The sequence below is a fragment of the Sceloporus undulatus genome, chromosome 6 (genome assembly GCF_019175285.1).
Source record: "Sceloporus undulatus isolate JIND9_A2432 ecotype Alabama chromosome 6, SceUnd_v1.1, whole genome shotgun sequence".
NCBI lineage: Eukaryota > Metazoa > Chordata > Lepidosauria > Squamata > Phrynosomatidae > Sceloporus > Sceloporus undulatus.
In genome coordinates, this window is record NC_056527.1 from 73687832 (window position 1) to 73709975 (window position 22144).

The 22144-nt window shown below is 41.0% G+C and overlaps 1 protein-coding gene across 1 annotated transcript in view; it reads right to left on the reverse strand.

Moving 5' to 3' along the window:
- CEP72 (centrosomal protein 72) overlaps positions 1–21698 on the reverse strand; it is a gene marked incomplete at its 5' end in the record, with an annotated part of 60213 nt that extends 38515 nt beyond the window's left edge. The window contains 5 exons of the mRNA XM_042473596.1: positions 3364–3467; positions 5334–5512; positions 9816–9930; positions 18561–18753; positions 21537–21698. Coding sequence (XP_042329530.1) covers positions 3364–3467; positions 5334–5512; positions 9816–9930; positions 18561–18753; positions 21537–21698 — 753 coding nt within the window. The remainder of the gene's footprint in view (positions 1–3363; positions 3468–5333; positions 5513–9815; positions 9931–18560; positions 18754–21536) is intronic.
- Positions 21699–22144: the final 446 nt, after the last annotated feature.

Genomic DNA, 22144 nt, shown 5'->3' on the forward strand with positions numbered 1-22144 from the left:
GTTAGGTTGTTATATTTTGTTTTGTTTACTTTGATTTAATATATGTTGGGGCCTGTCTTGCTATTTCCCTCAGGAAGCAAACTAGATTCCCAACAAGAAAGTTCAGCATCTCACAGAGGTTTCAAGGAAACAGATGTCTCCTTAAAATGTCAGCTGAGAAACAGAAGTTGTCCAGTCCAAGTTGTTCAGGGATCAGTATTCAGTCCAGACAAGCAGTCTAGAGAGTAATCCAGAAAAGTAGTTAGAAGACCAAGCAGATTTGAAGGCAAACATGCAATCTGTTACAGAACATGGTACCAGCATAGCTTTGTCCCAAGGAAAGGTTGGTTGTCACTTGTTCAGGAGAGGTGCAGGGTCATTTATAGCCCACCTGAGTCTCAGAGTTGCCTCCTAAATGCAGCATGCTTCCTATATAAATGCTGCAAGCATCTGTCTTTCTCTGTCCTGACATCTCTCCATAGGAATAGGTATAAGTAAGTTTGGCTCTTCCTCTGAAGGTTGTGGCTCCTTGGAACTCTGAGGTTGCTGGATGTTCTGCTTCTGTGGCTGCTGGAGCCTCTTCTCTTGTGGCTCCATACCTGGCATGTGCTTTGGGATCTCGTGTTCTCTGTCAGAGCCTTCATTCTCAGATTCAGAGTCCATCCCAGGGTCCTAGAGGCAGGGCATGATATCAGATGTTTTGTACTGCAGCTCACATCATGGAGGCAGGGCATGACAGAATCATTTTTTAAAGTGGGGGGATAGAGAAGAAAATTAGGTTTCTTCAGATTATTTTTAGATTATTAGGTTTATTTGTGTGTGTTTTAGTAGTATTTAGTAGTGTTTAGTTGGTTTTTTCATTTTGTTTATTATAATTTAAAATGTAATAAACATTTTAAATTAATGTTTATTGCATTTTTGCATTAAAACATATAATGTTTGCATAGCATGAAGAAACAGCAGCAACAACAATTAACTACAGAGCCATAGGTATGTATCAGATGAATAATTATTTTGCAGCAGAGTTATAAACTTGGTCCTCAGCAAGAGCTAGGGAATTCAACCTATCCAGCTGTAGAGTGTCCATCCAGAGTTCATCTGCGAAGTAGGAGGTTGGATCCGGTGGGAATGATAATTAACACAGCCAATAAAGATCATCCAGTCTTTTTGAAATGTGGCAGTCCTTTTGTGACCAATGTAAAACCTCATCATAGCAGATAATTTCTCCAACAACCACATACCCCAAATTCTAACCCACCAGTTGTAATAAACATTTACAAAAAAAAATATTAAGGAAAATGATGTTTGCCTTTATAGCATATGAACCAGCAACAGATGAGAGGGTAGGAAGCAGTTTGTGCTTCTCTGCTGGCCTAAGACTGTGAAACTGAATGAACAACTGGGGCTGGTGGATGTACTCAATCAGCAAGGACTGGTAGGAGCAGTTTATGACACATATCTGTATAGACAAACAATGGCAGCGCCATTTCTGAATGCCCCAGCCACTTTTCCACATGATAGTGGCACAGCTCTATGTGGAGGTGGAGAAAGTGGACACTGTCATGAGGAAGACCATCCCAGTGGAGAAGCAAGTAGCAAACACCATGTGGACACTCATCAACTGTGGCAGCTATTGCCAAACTGACCAGAAATTCAAGGTTGGCAGCAACAGCATGGGATAAATACATGGAGGTAGTTCTGACCATGGAAAGGCGCTATGGCATCAACAATCCAAACAAGATTAGCCAGGGTGCCAAGACCTGTCCTGTTTCCAGCCAAGGTAGGATGATGGTAGGTTTTGATTGACAGATAATTTGCCCTGCCTGTAAGGAACAAGGGAGGAGCCAGACCAAGCTTGAAGGAAGCCCTCCCTACACCGCTGGCAAAGGTCCCATTCCCCTCCACAGTTTCATACTCCAGCTCTAAAAGATCCCAAAATAGAAGTCAGCACACCCACAGAACCTATGTGCATAAACCACACAGAATAGAATTAAGATTGTACAAATCCATTTACAGGGTCATTCCTGGAAGAATGGACTAACAAATCTGTTAGTTTTTTCACATCTACATGCTTAGATGATCCATTTAGGAAGTAAAAAAGATAAGCAGTTCCCTTTTAAAAAAACTTGAAAAATGCTTTTCCTTACCTTTTTTCCTGGCTTCATTGATATCATACTGACAAGTCAAGTTATACAAGTGTGTAACAAATCTATGCAACCAGGTATCTTCATTTTTTAAAAAAGGTGAGTAAATAGCTTTGATTTCAGATGCTGAATGCAAACAGATGTTCTAAGCAGCCAGCCTAAATACTAGAGCTTAGCTCACAGTTCTGAATACATTTCTACTCAAATGACATCAAGAAGAAAGAGTCAGAATGTCTGAAAATGAATCGACTGCATGACATCAACCTAAGAGTATATTCTCGTTGCTACGTTTCTCCCAAAGCTTCTTCAGGTGGCCTGAACACAGTATGTTGGTGGTTTTTGATATCCCACCCTTCCCTATATTTCTAGTACTCCATAGCCTCTTCCCATTAGCTTCTTGTTGACTCTCCTATACCATGAGTCTTGTAAGGGAAAAAGCTAGCACTAAATAAGGTTCACAAATAATCAATGAAAAATCTTTCAATTTTTCAAATTTTAAAATTAGTGATCAGTTTTTAAGAATAGCTTTCAGCAGCAGAACTGGTAACTAAGGCTGGAATCCTGTTGGTGCACGGAGATTATTACATTACATTCTTATTAGTGCTGCTACTCCACTTTAAATGTTTTGGCTGCCTCCTGTTGCATTCTGGGATTTTTTGTGCAGTGAGACCTAAGAACTCTTTGGTTAAGAATTTTAATGTCCGTCCCTAAACTGCAAAACCCAGAATGCAACAGGAGGCAACCAGAGCAGTTAAAGTGGAATATCAACAGTATAAATGTAGTGCGGTAATTTCCTATGCTAGTTTATCTATACTACTGCAGGTGACAGTGACAAAAGGAAAAACGACATGGGTGAAGTGGCCAGAAAAATATTAACAGACTGGAAAAATCAGCAGCTCAGAGCTCTTCTTTTGCCTCTACTGTGCAACCCTTGAAAAAGTGCACCAGCAAGATTCTGGCCCAGAAAGCTAAGCATTTCAAAGGGAGGAAGTGAATTGACACAGCAACTTAGCCACTCAAGGATAGCATTTGAAAAGTGTACATATTTTATCACAAAATATATGCTTAAGGAGCTTCTGGTATTATGTAAATTAAAGACATTCATATCCCTGTCCAGTTTGCTTCAAGAACAGCACATTGGCTGATATTCTAAGAACGTTCAAAAATAGAACAGTTTCTAACTATGCACAGAATCCACAGAAGAATCCACAATATAGGATTTTATTTTTGTTTTCTTTACCTTGAGCAAAGGTTGTTCCCACTTCTTTTTCAATAAGACAAATCGTGGGTGTGAATGTTCTGTTTTCCAGTGTCTTCCAGTATACTCTTCCATTTTGCGAATACCTTAAGAATGAATATGTTTCAATGGTAAATTAGTTAATAAAACATGCGTCAAAGACACTATGTATTTAATATAACATACTTTCAAATTCCTTTGCTCTAGTGTTCTTTTCCTTTAAAAAAAGATAAAATAGTCTTGGCATTATTTCTATATATAAAGGAAGGCCTCATTTAACCAAAATTCCAAATCTCCAGGCCACAGAAGAAATAATTCATGTTCACTATAAAAAGATTTAGCAAATGCCCCAAATGTTACCTGATTGTTTTTACTCACAATCTAGAGCCAGTGTGGTGTAGTGGTTTCCATGCTTGACTATCACTCTGAATCTCCACTTGGCCATGGGGACACACTATCTCAGCTTCAGAGGAAGGCAAAGGCAAGCCCCTCACAAAAAATCTTGCCCCCCCCAAAAAAACCCATGGTAAAGTTGCTTTAGGATTACTGTAGCAACTAAATCAACTACAGTACTATAAACTAGAAGACACACAATAACCAACCTAATATCCAGACGCTCGGCACTCTTTTCTGCATTAATAGAAATCTAAAGGTTGATCTTTATAAGGTCCTTGGAATTGGACCTTGGAATTGAGAAACACTGGTGGGAATGGCTGAGGAGGGGGCTCTTTATAGAGATGAATAAATGATTCTCTCTCACTTCCTATCCACCTCCCAGCAACAGGATGCTTGTTCCAAATCATTGTAGCCACAAGAGGTCTATAAGTTCCATTTGTCTCATCACTCTCAATCATGAAACAGCTGGTCACTTCTGACCACTTTCTTCTAACTACTCCATCCATTCACCTACTATTACCCAAATAATAGGGGGGGGGACCTGAGTGTCTCCAACAACTGTCAGTGTTACTTCCTGAGAGTGAGAGCTATTCGACAGTGGAACACACTGCCTTGGAGTGTGGAGGCTCCTTCTTAGGAGGTCTTTAAACAGAGGTTGGATAACCATCTGTCAGAGTGCTTTGATTGTGAATCCCTGCATGGCAGGGGGTTGGATTGGATGGCCCTTGTGGTCTCTTCCAACTCTATGATTCTAAGAAATGTTGGGGAAATTAGTGACTTGGGTAGCCTTAGGATCGTTTGCACCAGTTTATCTCAGTACTAACTGATATCGAGTAAATTAAGATGGTTTTATTTAGAAAAATTCAGAGTGCACTCACACACATGCAGTATTCCACGCAGACACAACATACAGAGCTAAATGAAATGAAAGTATGGGCAGGCCATAGCAGAGTTTTTAGGAGTTTGCAGTGGGTTTATAATTACCTGTCCAAGGAGAATTCCAGAGAAAGTTGGAGGCAACACAGAACATACACAGAATACAGCTGTGTATGATGGCTATGAACCAGCTGTGTGCACAGAGGTTAGGTTTTGAAACCATATTTATACCTTAAAACTAATGTCAAGTGATGTGCTATGTAGCCAGGTAATAAAAGCTGAAGGTATTGTGATACATTCTACTAAGTGAAAAGACTGTGCTTTCATGTCATGCTCACAGGATTCCTAGAAGCTTTGGGCTAGCTAATGCTCATAACAGGATGTGGGGCTAAAAGGAACCTTGAATCAATCCAATAAGGCTCTTCTTATGTTTTTAATTTCTACTTTAGTCCAGTAACATTTGAAATATGCTTTCACAGTCTATCATGCAATGTTCAATTTATCTCACAGGAGCAGAGGATGTTCACTGCAGTGTAAGGCATATAAAACTTAATCCTATTTTGTGATATGACAAAATGGCATCACAATGCATAATGAAAACAGGATGGTCTACAAAACAAGTCATGCAAGCATCTACATATCATAGTGTTGAACAAAGCTGAAGAGAAGGAGACAAATTTTAAAATTCAGAAACTACATACTGTTTAAATCATGAAATTTAACCTCAGGACTTGTTTTAGATGATCCAGTTAGTCTTGGAGACTTGTGTAAGTCCCATTCACACTTTGAAATGAGGTTCAGAAGTGCTTCATCATCTTCATCCATCACCAAGCACTTTTTTGACATGACGTTAACGTACTCAGCTCTTGGATGGAGAGATCTACAGTGAAAAAACATTATGATAAGACATACATACTGAGAGCCCACAATTTAAACCTAACAATATTTGTTAATTAACAATAAATTGGTTAACCCAGGCCTGCACAACATATGGCCCAGGGGCTGCATGTGGTCCGCCAAAGGATTTTCTGATGTAGAACACCTTCAAGGCTTCCCCACCGCTCACCCTCCTCCTGAAGAAAGGGCTATACAGAGGAGGAGGAGGAGGGGCGAACACTCACCCTGCAAGGCTCCTCATAGTTAGAAACACAGAGTTGGAGAAGACCACAATGGTCATTCAGTCCAACCCACCATGCAGGAAATCACAATCAAAACACCCCCAAGAGATGGCCACCCAGCCTCTGTTTAAAAACCTCCATAGAAGGAGCCTTCACCACACTCGGAGGGAGTGTGTTCCACTGTCAAACAGCTCTTACTGTTACTGCTAATGTTGAGGTGGATTCTCTTTTCCTGTAGTTTGCATCCATTGTTGTAGGTCTTATTCTCTGGAGCAGCAGAAAACTAGCTTGCTCCATCTTCAGTGTGGCACCCCTTCAAATACTTGAACAGGGCTATCATATCACCTCTTAGCTGTCTCTTCTCCAGGATAAACATATCCCGCTTCCTAAGTTTTTCCACATAAGGCATAGTTTCCAGTCCCTTCACCATTTTGGTGGCCCATCTCTAGACACGCTCCAACTTGTCAACATCCTTTTTGAATTGTGGTGCCCAGAACAGGATACAATATTCCAGGTGAGGCTTGACCAAAGCAGAATAGAGTGGCACTATTACTTCCCTTGATCTAGAGACACTATACTTCTGTTGATACAGTCTAAAATAACATTGGCCTTTTTAGCTGCCACATCACCTTGTTCACTCATGTACAACTTGTGGTCTACTAGGATTCCTAGATCCCTTTCACACGTAGTCTCGTTAAGCCAGGTATTCCCAATCCTATATCGGTGCATTTCATTTTTCTGCTATAGGTGTAGTACCTTACATTTCTCCCTGTTGAAATTCATTTTGTTACCTTTGAACCAGGTTTCCAATCTATTCAGGTCATTTTGAATTTTGATCCTGTCCTCTGAGGTATTAGCTATTCCTCCTAATTTGGTGTCATCTACAAATTTGATATGCATGTCCTCTTTCTTTCATCCAAGTCACTGAATAGCACTGGGCCCAGGGCAGAATGCTGTGGCACCCCACTGATCACTTTTCTCCATGATGAAGGGGAGCCATTGTTGAGCACACTTTAGGTTCGTCTGATCAACCAATTACGAATTCACCTAACAGTCACACTGTCTAGCTCATATTTTACCAGCTTTTCTCCAAGAATATCATGGAAGACCTTTTCAAAGCCTTACTGAAATTATCGCCTGTTACAGACTGCCAAAATAAAGCTGCTTCGGGTCTCTTTGGAGGTACAGTATGCTATTTAAATTATGCATGCTTAGGAATGGAGTGTGGCTTTGGCGCGACCTCCAGACTCTTAGGACCCATGCATCATTTAAATAGCATACCTCCAAAGAGACCCGAAGCAGCTTTATTTTGGCAGTCTGTAACAGGCCCAAGATATTCTACATCTACAGCATTCCTTTCGTCTACCAAAGTGGTAATTTTATATATATATAAAAGGAGATCAGATTAGTCTGGCATGACTTGTTTCTCAGAAACCCATGTTGTCTTTTGTCAACTGCTCAGTTTTCTCTCAAGAAGGCTCCTCCACTGCCTGACTTTCTCCCAAGGAGTAGGTCAGGCGACAGAGGAGTAGGGTAGGCAAATACTTGCCTCTCGAGGCTCCTCCACTGCCCTGCTTTGTCCGGAGGAGAAGACTAGGTGGAGGTGGCAGAGGACGGGAAAACATCCACATTGCAAGGCTCCTCCACTGCTCAGCTTTCTCCCAAGGAGAAGGACAGGTGGAGAAGGGGGAGGGTTAAACACTTGCCCTGCAAGGCTCGTCCTTTTTCCAGCTTTCTCCTGAGAAGGCTGGATGGCAGAGGGGCAAACATTCACCCTTCAAGGCTCCTGTGTCACTTTGCCTTCTTCCGAGGAGAAGTCTGGGCAGAGGAAGAGAAGGACAGGAAAGGCTCCCTTGCTGCTCAGCTTTTTCCTGAGGAGAGGGCCAGGCAGAGGAGAAGAAGGAGGATGAAATTAATATTAATTAATTCTAATTAATTAATATTAATTAATTCTAATTAATTAATATTAATTAATTCTAATTAATTAATTAATTAATATTTAATTAAAAACTATCCAAAGAAGTTTAGTCTATTTTAATTTTGGTCCCTACCCACTGCCAAGTCATGCAGGCCTGTGTTAACCTAACTTAAAGCATTAAGGCTAGCTCTCTCAAGAGGATCTGATGCTGAGATGGGCAGTTATACAGCATATGGGCCACTTGAAGGACCAACACGAAGGTTGTCATTTCCTCTTTTAGAGTATAATGGTGCAGACGTGATCCAACACAGGAGAAAAACAAGCCTGCTCTTAATTTCTGGCCAAAATATCTCAATCTGTTACTTTCTGAATCACCTGTTAAGACTATGCTGGTAGCTTGCCAGAATCTGCAGCATATAAGATTTTCTCTCCACAGACTCTAACTTCATGTTCAATAATAAATCATGGAGTTGTTGCCAGTCTGAATCTGGGGATATAGTTTCTACCTGGCTGAAAGTGCGCCTGAAAACTGGGCAGGGTTGCACCCTTCTGCTGCTAGTGCCACCAGATCCCAGTATTGGGACTTCTTTGAACAATTCAGGACAGGTATGTTTACCTCTCCCACTTCATCTTCACTATTTAGATAATTGTTAAAACATATGCATATCCATGCCCTCTAGATTAACTTGCTAGTTGAGAAGAAATGACCCAATATGAGTTGTAATCATCTGTGAAAAGGCTATATACTCTATCATATGTTATAACTGATCTCAATGAAAAGTGATCTAAAAACACAGAAATTGTCCAGATCCTTCATTATTAAGTGATATTATGTGAATTAGGTCCACTTTTATAAGCAATATGGCCTCTTGTTTTTGTTGATACATCAGATTTTATAAATACTTCCAAATGTACAGAGATGTAGGAGGAGGGAACAAGTTTGTTTTCTGCTGCTCCAGAGAATAGGACCCGGAACAATGGATGCAAGCTACAGGAAAAGAAATTCCACCTCAACATTAGGAGGAACATCCTGACAGTAAGGGCTGTTTGACAGTGGAACACACTCCTTCTGAATGTGGTGGAGTCTCCTTCTTTGGAGGTCTTTAAACAGAAGCTGGATGGCCATCTGTCGGGGATGCTTTGATTGAGAGTTCCTACATGGCAGAATGATCTCTTCCAACTCTACAATTCTAGTGTTAGTCTGGAATATCAGTATTCAAAGGGATCTTGTAACACCTTTGGGACTATGTGACATATGTTGTAGCATAAGTTTTCATAGACTAGGGGTGCACTTACACTGTACAAACAATGCAATCAGACAAAATTTTACTTCCATGGCTCCATCCTGCACAATCCTGACATTTGTAGTTTTCTGAGGAACCAGCACTCTTTGGAAGAGAAAACTAAAGACCTTGTAAAACTAGAAATCTGAAGATTCCATAGGAGGGAGCTATAGCACCTAACATGGTATCAAACTGCATTATTTCTACAGTGTAGATGCACCTGAGGACTATTTCCTCAGATGCATGGAGTGAATTAGTGCCTAGTTCACTCCATGCATCTGAGGAAGTAGTGTTAGGGGTTCAACAACCGCCCCTAAGGGTTGGCCTGCAGCCGCCCCTTTTAGCGCCGGATCAGGGCTACGGTAACTACATACTGCGGCCTCGATCTGTGGTTTCTGCAGCACAAAAAGGAGCCACAAAAAAGCAGCCCATTATTGAGCCACGGAAAGGGTGCCATAGCTGCCAGCGCTGCAGCTTTTCAGTGCTCCTTTGGTGCTGTGCCATTTGAACACAGCACCAGAGGAGCACCATTATGCCACCCGCCATATCATGGTGTACACAGTGTCATGCCAGAATGGGGGCAGAACCAGGGTATGTGTCGTGTGGACACCATGCCCTCACTCTGCCCCCATGCCGGCTTTTGATTACGGTCTGTACAACCTGTTAGTCTACGAAAGTTTAAGTTGCAACGTCTTTCACACAGTCTCAAAGGTCCCACAAGATGTCTTTGCATTCAGAATAAACAGTAAGCACTGTTTCACTACATCATCTGATAAACTTCTCATGCAACCTTTACACCCATCAGTATTTCCAAAAATTTCCAGCATGTGTCAGCCACTCCTTAAATCCTTGGTCTCTTCTTACCTTCCCATTTCAATTGGTTTTGCTGTAAGTGATGGCTTCTTGAATTTATAAGCATCATCTGTAGTGAAATGCAAAAGGGATGCTTTTCGCTCACTGTCTCTCACAGGACGATCATCTAAAAATAATATAATCCAAGATGACAGCAATAAAGGGCATAAATGATTTGAAAACTTAATACTAGAATAAGTATTCCTAAATTTTTAAGATTAAGTGTTAAAACAGACTTTTATCTAAATAAGAAGGGTAATCTATTTTTTAAAAAACTGGTACTACCACGTGTGTGGGGAAAAAACAAGCTAAAATCAGTGTAACCTTAACCCAGCCTTGTATTTAAGCACTTGTTTGGTAGTGAAAGGTAGAACAGGACTGCATATAAGAGGCTAAGACTTTTTTGTCTCACATTTCCATCCAGGATATAAAGCCAGTGACCTGCCATAAGAAGGAAGACCAATCCTTCCCACCAAGCTGAGAAATGCAGCAGGCTACTAGAGGAAAAAATAAACTCACTGCCCGTCCGCTGCCAGCCTCTAGTAGAAAAGTGTGTGTGTGGGGGGAGATAGGTTAGAAACATTTTCAGGCTTAATTTCAAGAGAGTCCTAGGACATATTTGCACACATCACTATGTCCCTGGAACCTTTGTTTTAGTTTGTTATAAGCTACCTTAGGTTTTATGCTCCAGTCTTTTCTCAAAAGGATAACAGGTGAAAATAGAATAAACCATGAAGAAAGGGGCCTATAACCCAGAACAGATGAATAAGTAATAAAATCATTTCCACAGCACGTCTGGATGCTACGCATCCGCGACGTCAACATGGTGGCATCATTTCCACGGTGCAACGTCATATGCACACATATGCACATATACATATGCACACACAATATCTAACAATATCTAACAGAATGTGCTAAATCTCAGAAGCACCTGTGCTACTACTGATCACCTGAATTACATTCTATAATGTTGAATAGCAAGTAGTACAGGCTTAGTATCCCTTATGAATAATTCTGAAATCCAAAATACTCCACAATCCAAAACTGTTTTCATTGGTGACTGAGATAGTGACACCTTTGCTTTCTGATGGTTCCGTGTATACAAATTTTGCAGCATGCACAAAATATTTAAAATATTGGGTATAAAATTACTTTCAGGCTATAGATATAAGGTATATACGAAACATGAATGAATTTCATGTTTAGACTTGGATCTCTTCTCCAAAATATCTTACTATATATGTATACGCAAATACTCCAAAATCTGGGAAAAAATCCCAAACACTTCTGGTCCCAGGCATTTCAGATAAGGAAGACTCAACTTGTACTTACATTTGTATCTTGTCTTTCAGTCAAAAATGACACTAAATAACTAGCAGCAACAACATTTCAAAAATGCAATCAGAATATGAAAACATGTTCAAACCAAAATTAAAACAAAGTAATAGAAAAGTAAAAACAGCGTCCACTCATTAAAAGCCCTTTTATTGTAACAACTTAAATGTCAAAGGTCGTTCTGAATAAAAACATGTTGCCTGCTATCAGAATGACAATGCAAAGTGACCTTAGGGAATTCTAGTGCCTAGGAGCAGCCACTGAAAAGGTCCTTTATGTTATCAGAAACATCTATCATTTTCCCATCTGGATAACAGTGATGGCTGCACTGAAAATAAAAGTTCCAACTGGATTGTTGTTAACTATTCCAAGTCAACTTCGATTCATAGTGACCCTATGGATGAGACATCGCCAAGGCCTCCTGTCCTCAACTTCTCTTCTCAGGTCCTGCAAGCCCAGGTCCGTGTCCACCCCAATCGAGTCTAACCATCTGGATGTGGTCCTCTCCTACTGCCTTTCACCTTTCCTAGCATCGTTGTCTTTTTTAATGATTCATTTTTTTCTCATGATGGGGCCAAAGTACAACAGCCTCAACTTAATCATCTTGGCTGCCAGAGAGTTCAGGCTTGATCTGTTCTAAAACCCTTTTTTGTTTGTTTGTTTGTTTGTTTTCTTGGCTGTCTACATTATTCTCAATATTTTTCTCCTGCACCACATCTCAAATGAGTTCATTTTCTTCCTATTGTATTTTTTTTAATATCCAGCTCTCATATCCATATATCCCAAATGAGTTCATTTTCTTCCTACCAGTTTTTTTCACTGTTCAGCTCTCATACCTGTACATTGTAATGGGGAATACGGTGGTCTGAAATATCCTTGCGTTAGTATTAAGAATTATGTCATTACACTTCATGATCTTGTTCAAGTTCTTTCATTTACCTTTCCAATTCTAATCTTTGTCTACTTTCTTGACTGTAGTCGCTGTTCTGATCAGTATTTGAACCAAGATATGGGAACTCTTTCACTATTTCATTTTTCTTGTTGTCTAAGGTGGATTCTCCTAGATATGGAGGGCAGACTGTGTGTTCAGGTTATAAAGTTCACCTAGATTGAGCAGCACTTGTCCTTGATGAGCCACTAGCTCACAAGTTTTTGAGAAAGGACAAAGAATTATCAGCCTCACCTGATGCTACAGAATGAGCTCTGTTTCCCTTTTGATCTAAGGGTCAATGGAAGTAAGAAAGTACTGTAGCCAGGTTGACATGTTGGTAACCAAAATGGCTGTATGGCCATTCCCACAACCCACCCTGTCTTCTAAGACTAAGGAGCTTGTCTGCAATGAAAGTTATTACTGTGCCAGACTTACAATCTGTGAAAAAAGTTAAGTACAGTTATTCTCCATTGCCATTTGTCTTGAGCCTGGGAACCTTTCAAGTCCAAAGGAAGAACTAATCAATAAAGGCAATATAAGACTGGAGAAAGTCTGGAGGACTGCCCTTGGACAGCTACCAAGAACTACATGGACTGGTATACTGTACAAATAAGGCTAGATAAGCATCCCATAATGAGAATTAAGTAAGAAGCAAAGAAGAAAATCTATTTTTCATCAAAGCTGTTATCTACATAGTTACAGTTTAGTGTTTAGGTGTATGTATTACCATTGCACCTAATGAAATCACATTTGTAAAAAATATTGCAATACAAATGATGAATAAAATAAAACTCATTTTCATAATACCTGCTATTACAGTTAAACTGTGAAAGAATTGTTTTATGGGCATGGCTTGGCTCTGTTTCCTCACAATCAGGTTCTGTAAACTGAAATCACCTTTTCCTTCCCTCTTTGCCTTCCAGTTTGTGAAAGTCAACAGCATAAACCTTTCTAATTTTCAGCTGAATAGCAGAACTTAATGGAAACATGACACGACTACCGCAATCAAATAAACCTCCCCGTTTAGCCAGAGTTAAGTGAAGTGGCATTGTCAGTATCGACACATGTACACTGAGCAACAGAGAAAGACAGCCTCAAATTCCTGATCGATTTTCAAAGCTTTACATAGGTTATTAATTACTGGTTTGTGTAAGAGCCAGGGTGGTGTAGTAGCTTGAGTGCTGGACTATAACTCTGAAGAGCAGGGTTCAAATCCCTGCTCAGCCATGAAAACCCACTGAGTGACTTTGGGCAGATCACAATCTCTCAGCATCAGAGGATGGCAATGGCAATGGTAAACACCCTCTGATGAAACTTGCCAAAAAAAATCTTGTGATATGGTGATCCTAAGTCAGAAATGACTTAAGGCAAACAGTACACACTGACAAGAGGAAATGGAACAAGCTTTTCTGTTAAGAATCAACAACTGACAAGAATGCCTGATATCACTTGGGGGTTGAATCCTTTCAGCTGTTTATGATCTTTATTTAATAGTTGGCAGTTGTCAAATCCGCTTTCACTTGACACCTTCAGTATAAAGATTTTGAACAAAAGAGAACAATTAGGCTAGTTTTTGATAGAACATATAAAAAGAAACAATATAAAGTGCTTGAGGAAATTATGAGGCTTTGTTCAATTTAAGAATGAAAGATTTCTAGTTGTCTCACAACCCGGAGATACATGTTCTTTGAAAGGACAAGTTGCATACTTGTAACTACAATTCCTCAAGTGGTCATCTGTGAGGTCACACAAATTGGCTATCTGCACCTGTGCAGTACATCATTCAGAACTTTCTAGAGCTGTTGGATAAGCTTTTTGCAATAACACTGCCATCATCTAGGCAACTAAGCAGCATGCTTGCCACCTAAACCTTCAGTTCTACAGACACCAAATAGCAGCATCTAAGGATTTAAAGAGAAGATGGGTTGGGTTTGTGAGTTAACGACCAATCAAAGAACTACAGTTACAGGTACGCAACCTGTCCTCTTTCACAGTCTCTGACTCTCACAAATGGGAGACTAACAAGCTACTAACCATAGAAAGTGGAAGCATAACATCATGCAATAAGCATTCACAGTTCTTCAAGTAAGTCATGTTAAGTAAGAAAACAACATTAGCCTGGATCTTGTATCTATCTTGTAGCGAGAGATGATGGTCAATGGCTGTGACCATGTAGCTGTCCGCCAGAGGCAATCCCCTCAGAAAGGCAGATGATGTAGTCACAGCCTGTGTGGAATGGATCCAGACATGAACTGAAGGAATCTTTTTAGCTAGTTCATAGGCTAGGTGAACTGTGGAAACTACCCACTTCAAGAAGCACTGATTTGAAACTGGTAATCCAATCCTCCTGGAGGAATAACATGCAAACAGTCTCAGAGACCGGTGCAACCCAGCAGTCATGTCTATATGGAAGGCAAGGGCCCTTCTGAAGTCACAGTCCATTCCAAATCTGAGGCAGGGCTCTTCATCAACAAAGGTAATACAATGTCCTGGTTGAAGTGAAACGATGACAATACCTGGGGCATGACAGCAATGTCCAGTCTCAGGATGACATTATCTTGATGGAAATGTAAATCATTCTTCTGCTCATCTAATCAATGTATTCATCAGCCAAAAACACCCAACAACACTCTTCCAGGAATCATAGGGCCCATAGAGACAGGCCAAAATAAAGCTGCTTTGAGTCACTTTGTAGGTATGCTGTTTAAATGATGCATGCATCCTAAGAGCCTGGAAGCCGTGCCAAAGCCATGATGCAACCATTTGTGGCATGAATCTGAGGTCCTGCTGAGAGCATCTGCTAAGATGTCCTCTCCTGGAAGTTGGATCGCGGAGATAGACATGTCTCTGGTCAGTCTCCAGTCCCAATGCCAGACTATGAGGTGAAAGAGGGTAGTGGACTTCAGTCCACCTTCCTTGTTCAGGTACTATGGTGTTGTCAGCAACTACCTGAACCACCTTGCCTTATAGGAGTGTGTTAGCCACAGTGCATTTTTCTAAAATTTTAGTGTGTGTAATATTCCTCATGACCTCAAATGGACCCTGCCAGGCTGGCTGCCATTATCATCAAGGTGGAAAGACATTTAGACAGTTTCATGGGACCACTGTTGAAAATAATGCCCCCAGACTTGACCAACAGGTAATTTGGGTGTTGCTAATGGAATCGCCATCACCTCCAATAATCAGATGAATGTGCAATTATTGTCTAAAGATCTCTCACCCGATAAGTCAACTATCAATTTAGCTCCTTCCCATTTGCTTTGACTGTTGACAGATCAGATTACCTCACCCAAACAATCCCAAACAATCAAACACCTTTGTCAAGAGCTCATCCAGGCAACCAGACACCTTTGCCAGAGGCTAGTTTTCACCCTTAAAACCCCTGGAAAATCTCCCTTCAGTGGGTTAGTCTAGATTTCAGGGGAACTCTATGTCAGTGTGATCTCTAGTCTAGCTTCGGCCCAGTCATTCACTCAGCGCTCACAAAACGACTGAGTCTCACTCCACATCACCCAACTGGACCCTGGAAGCAAGCCTCATCTATGTAAATATCTCCATTAGTGGTGCCTCAACCTGTCCCATGCTAACCCCTGATTTCTCGAACCTTGAATGAGTGTTTGTGTGCTTGTATTGCTGTGTTATTTTCCCCCTTTTAATAAAAATAAGACTTTAACTGGAGAAACCTGTCTCTGCTTCAATTTCCCTTGGTATACAAAATGGGAAAAGATTTTGTTGGGTCCTTGTAGCCAGCCCCCTCTCAATTTTGAACTAATTAAAAATTCCCTTTCATAAATTTTGGCTACAAGTGTCTCAATGACCTGAAACATTTTTCTAACATCTCAAAAATATTGACATGAAGAACAGTTTCATCAGGAGTCCAACATCCTTTCTGGAGGAGAGTAAATGCTGAGAAATATTGAGTGATAAGAGGAGGCGCAGAAATCACTTGAGTCAATTGTTGAGCCTGAGAGGGATTTGGTGGAGGCAGTTCGTTCACATCAGGTTCAACAGTCTGAACTGTTGGGTACAGACATTAGGGCAACGGGCTCAAATGATGTTCAGCCCAATCAGGTCTTCCTGAGGCTGATTTGCCAACCTTTTGCTTTTTTAGTGGGTGAGGTGTACTTTTCAGTTACTGAATCTGAGCATAGATGCAATCTCTTGTGGTGAATGCATTGATGTAAGTGCAGACTAGGGCGGAAGAGATGCCTTTAGGTGGTATTAAGCACTGTGAGAGACATGCAGTCATGGCGCAGTTCTTTGTAGTAGGATTCTGAAAAGGGGAAACAATCATACCAACAATATGGAGTGTCTGGTATACTGATATCAGCCATGCTCTCTCCACCAATTTAGCTGAACCATGTTCATCCCAATGAATAGCTGATCCATTGGTACTGATAACTGGATGATGATCTGCTTTACGCGAATGAAACCACAAAATGAAGAAGAAGATGAGTCAGATGAAGTATGAGTCAATGGTAACTGATGATGCCAAGGAGGAAATGATATAGGAGACAACGGCCTCTCTGGAACATGTATTGGTAATTTCGTTCCATGAGCAGAAGGAACTGAAGTAGAAGCTCTCCTGTGTTGTGCCAAAGTGAATTCAACTATTTCTCCCTCTGAAGTAGTCTCCATGTGAACAACTTGAGGAGAGGAATGCACTGCATATGCAGGGATCTGAACCAATAGCTCACCCTGTCTTGCCAAATCTTTCAAAGATGGCTGCACAACTTTTACTGGAACAAACAGAACAAAAGGTGAAACTATTGGAGAACCCTCCAGATGCTCTGATCTCTTCTTCTTATACCATCTTTTTTCAGTCCTGTGCATGTAGGTTGACGTAGAAGCTTCAAAGGCAAGAGAATGATCCAGCATCAATGCACATCAGGTTGAGTCTTGACTTCAATCAATTCAATGAATATCTATGGAGCTTTTGAGCAAACAGCAGCGTCAGATGCAGAGAACTTAGAGCCCTTCTTTGGCTTGTTGGTACAGGTCCAAGTATCTTGTAAGGACTTCTTAACTGCCACATTGACCAAAGAGCCAGGCATACTCAGAGCCAGTACAGAACAAGGCAGAAGGCATCCAAGGGCTGAGTCAAAGGGCTTTTTGGAGGCCATCAGGGTCTGCTCATACAAAAGTGCCTTGAGCTTAAACAAGAGGTTCTTATGTGTCTGTGAACTGAATGCTTTGTAGTGACTAGAAGACCCACATTATGACCCTTACCCTCACAAAAGAATGGCCATCCCACTCAGGTATTTTTGTCCCACAAAAGGTGCATTTCTTAAACGAATTGTTTGAAATCATAGTAGGCCACTGGAAGACTGAACCACAAGGATGAAAACATTAGTCAGACAGTCTTGAGATCAAGTTAAAAGGCAGAGTCCAAAACAAAACATTTCATAAGCAAAAGGAGAGTTGAAAATCAAAACTGGATATCAATCACAAAATCTACAAGCACTCAGTCCAAATCACCATTTGAGAAGCAAAACCAAGAGTCAAAACATAACAAGAGCAGCTCAAAATAATTCCTTCAGTGCTGCTGACATACAGACAAAAATAAAGCACCTAGAGATTGGGGTTACCATCAAAAAGTTTATACAACAGCTCTAGAAGGTTGTGAACAATGTACTGCGCAGGTGCAGATAATCCATTTGTGTGAGTCACAGAGTCCACAAAGAAGAACTGCTTACTCTATATGCTACATTATAGGTGTATGTCATACAGCAACTGAGAGCTGGCATGAAGGCCAGCTGCTGAAGATCCACCACCCCTGCCACCCCACCCCCACCCCCCAAAGGAGCCAGGTGGCTGCACAGGGACTGAGGGCTGGCAAGGAGACTGGCCACCCGAGATTTGCTGCCTCCAACAATGATGACCACCAGAGCGGCCAGGAGGCTGAACAGAGACTGAGGGCTGGCTACTGGAGATTTGCTGCCCCGTTGTCCACCGCCAGAGCAGTCAGAGGGCTGCACTGGGACTGAGGGCCAGTAGGGAGACCAGCCAGCAAAGATCTACCTTCATTGCCATCCCGCTGCCGACCACCAGAGTGGCCAGAGTCCAAAGAGAGAGGGCTGCCACCAGGATACCCACCAGAGATATTGCATTTGGCATAAAGCAAGATCACCAGCGCAATCATCTTAAATGACGCCAATTCCAAAACACAATGCAAGTGAAGAAAGAAACTAAGGAGGGAAAGACACAAGAAAGAAAGAGGCAAAAGGGAACGTAACTTTACAGGAATTAAAGGGGGGAACATATGAGGAGAAGGATCGCTAAGGAGAAGAATTGCTGAGAAAAGACAGAAAGTGAGGGGAAGCAGGTTGTCAATGTAGAGCAATGAAATGCATGAAATAGAGTGACAAACAGCTACTACACAGCAGCAATGGTGTGGGTGACACTGATTTAGGATCTCACCATGGATGCCATGGAAGGAAAAGCAAGAAATGCTATTCATAAATATTTCCTAACTAAGGGTTACTTACCCAACTGCCTAAGATTAGGTAGCATGTGTATAACAAAAAGACGGTAATCGGATTCATTTTTAACTACAGGATTCAGCCTGAGATCCACATCCTTGAGAGCTGTTAAACTGTGGAGTCGAAATACTTCTGACAATGAGGAGATATGATTGAAATAGAGATTGAGCTTTTCTAAGGATGTGAGATGTTGAAGACCCTATTAACAGATAAAAGATTAGAAAGGAATTATTTACTTCCAGCTTACTACCTCAGTAAACTGTATTTACTCTGACTAGGGTAAATTAAAATAATTGATATAATGTTTGGTTCCCAGTGTCTGACCATTGTCAGATACAGTAAGCAAGTAACTGAGTCTGCCTTATAGCAAGACAGGCTGCTGGCAAGTCCATCTCAGTTATGTTTAATTGACTGGTAGTCTTATCTTTCCCAGACCTGTGTTCTGAAATCCTTTGAAATGGAGAAATACCTATGACTTCTGCATACAGAACATGTTTTTAACTCTCCACTATTATGTTACCATCTTAAGGGACAGAAATATCGTGGACAAACTTTTTTTTTATAGCAATTTTGTATTGTACAGTCATTCCACCCAACTCTCGCCCATTCACAGATGGCAAGTGGGGAGCGACAAAATGGTATGCATGCCTGAGACATGTGCGCAGTGGCCAAATACAGGAGCGCGCTGTCATTGAAATCAATGGTGACTTGAATATCAGTGTTTTTCCGAATTTTTGGGGGGTCTGGAACAGATCCTCGCAAATCAGGAGGACGACTGTACATATCTATTCTAAAAAGTTTCAAGCTGCTCCAAAACTTCAGGACAGGATAGAAAAATTAATCCTGGAAGTTAGGCAGGGAGTTGTTGTACCTGAAAGTATATTCGGTGTACCATTGTTGTTGCTGTGTGTCTTTCCAACTTATGGTGACTCTAAGGCAAATCTATTACAAGGAAAGATTTATTTAGCAGTGGGTTGCTTTTGCCTGCCTCTCAAGACTGAGAGTGTGAGACATGCCCAAGGTCACCCAGTGGTATTAAGCCTGTCTGTGGCTGAGTGGAGATTCAAACCTTGAACTCTCCGAGTCCAAGTCCAACATTCAAACCACTATATCATGCTGGCTCCAAAGCTGTTCCAAGAAGTCCTGCTGTGTAGTCCTTCTCTGGGTGCTTCTACTGGCTGGCACATAACAATAGGATAGGCATCCTAAGTGATGCTGCCATCTTCCCCAGAGAGGTATGCCTCATGCCCTATGCTGTGGGACTGTGGGCTCTAACTGAAATGTTGTTTATTCTCACTGGCTTTTAAATCTTTCAGTCTGAAAATGGGTTTTAGATTGTGGTCTTTTCTAACTCTATGATTCTTTCTTTGTTGAATTTATATCCTGCCCTTCTCCTGAGATGGGGATTCAGGACCACTTATAACAGTTTTAAAAATATCAAGATACAATAGTAATTTACAAAAGTTAAAAAAAAACAACTGAATCACAATCTTTTTTTTTAAAAAAAAGTTAGGAACAGTCAAAAACATTTAACATATAATGATCAGTTTAAAAAATTAAACTATAGAAACACTTCACACACACACTCACACACCCCTTCCTGCTTAATAATTACATTTTAAAGGCTTGCCCGAAAAAAAATATCTTCATGCGAGGGCAAAAAGAGACCAGGGATGGGGCCTCCCTGGACCTCCCATGGAAGGGAATTCTACAGCCTGGAAGCAGCCCCTGAGAAGGCTCTCTCCTGAGCCCTTACCAAATGTGCTTACCAAGTTGGTGGGACTGAAAGAAAAATCTCCCCTGTAGATCTTAAAACTCAAACTGGGTTGTAAAAGAAGAGAGGGCTTTTTAGATAGTCTAAACCTAAGCCATGTAGTAAAGGTAAAAATTAGCATTTTGAATTCTGCCCAGAAATAGCCAGTTAATCTGCTTTTTAAAAAGGGGGGGTCACATGATCCCTGTAATCAGCCCCTGTCAACAGATTGGCCATGGCAGTTTGCACCTGCTGAAGTTTCTAAACAGTTTCTAAAGCTAGCCCCATGTACAGTGTGTTACAGTAATTGAAATGGAACGTAATCAAGGCATGTGTCACTAAAGTCAGACCTAATGTCTCTAGAAATGGGTGCAACTGGAGCAATAGTTTTAACTGTGGAAATGCTCTCCTTTCTACCACCAATCCTGGCATCCAAGTTCAGTTCCAAAACAAGGAGCATGTCCAAGATGTCCAGGAGCATGTGCTGAGATTTCAGGGGATACGAAACTCCATACAGCACAGGCAGAATCCTTATTTCCTGATCTGTCTTTCCAACTGAGAAGAAGCACCTCTGTCTTGTCTGAATTAAGTTTCAGTTCACTAAGTCGTTCAGTCCATTACTGATAACATACATTAGTTCTTTGAACTTGGATAGAAAGGAGAGATAGAGTTGTGTGTCATTCAGCATACTGGAGACACTGAACTACAAAACCTCAAATGACATCTCCCAGTAATTTCATGTAAATATTAAAAAGCATGGAGGACAGAAGTGAGGTTTCATGAACACCACAGGCCAATGGCCAAGGTATTCCCTAGCACAACCTTCTAAGACTGCCCCTGGAAGAAGTACTAGAGCCACTGTACAACAGTGTCACCAAGTTCTATTGAAGAGAACCAGCCCAGAAGGATACCATGGTCATTGGTATCAAAAATGCTGAGAGATTCAGCAGAACCAACAGTGGCACACTCCCCATGTCTAGTCCTCTATGTAGGTCACCTACCAAGGGGACCTTGGAGATCCTTGCATTGATATTGTCCCCTACAAGTGATGTTAGTCTGCAACTATCTGAATTTGGTTCATATATGTGCTCTTAAGCCTTAGTTTGTGAGTCATACAGACAACTTCAGTTACTGGACTGTATAGAAACACAATTGATCGATGAAATTAAATAAATAATACAGACACAACAGATATACAATAGACACATTCAAAACTCACAGTATCTTACCTCCAAAGTAGTCAGTGCATTGCGTGAAAGGTCAAGAGATTTCAGACAAATAAACTTTTTCAGGGAATTTCCTAGATGTGTTATCTTTTCATGATATGTTCCGGGAAGAGACAATGACCGGACATCAGCTGAAATGAGATATTTGAGGGAATTGAGTTTATTACATTAAATCAAACTGAGATCTCACCATGCATGGATCAAAGTGGTTCAAGGGGGAAAGGTCTATGTGTGCGAGTGGGGACAGCTGACAAAGAAAGAAACAAGAGCTAAAACCAGACAAAAACAGACCCAACATTTCAATCTAAAAAGGTTGAAAATGTACGTGGTTCATTTTTGGTTGGCTCCAGAGAATAACAGATTAAAAAAAAACAGGCAAGCTTTACCTCCTTCCTAAAAAATTGGACTCATATTTTATTTTTAAAAGGCTATCTGAACATCAGAACTATGCAAAACCTTCCACCCTATCCAAGACATAGATGACATGTTTTCTTTTACAACCAGTCCCCCCTGCCACAAAGTACATAATGTAAGAGTAATCATACTGCAGCAGCAAACAAGCACATGTAGGAAACTGATATTTGGAACACAATAGCACAAGTTCATATGGT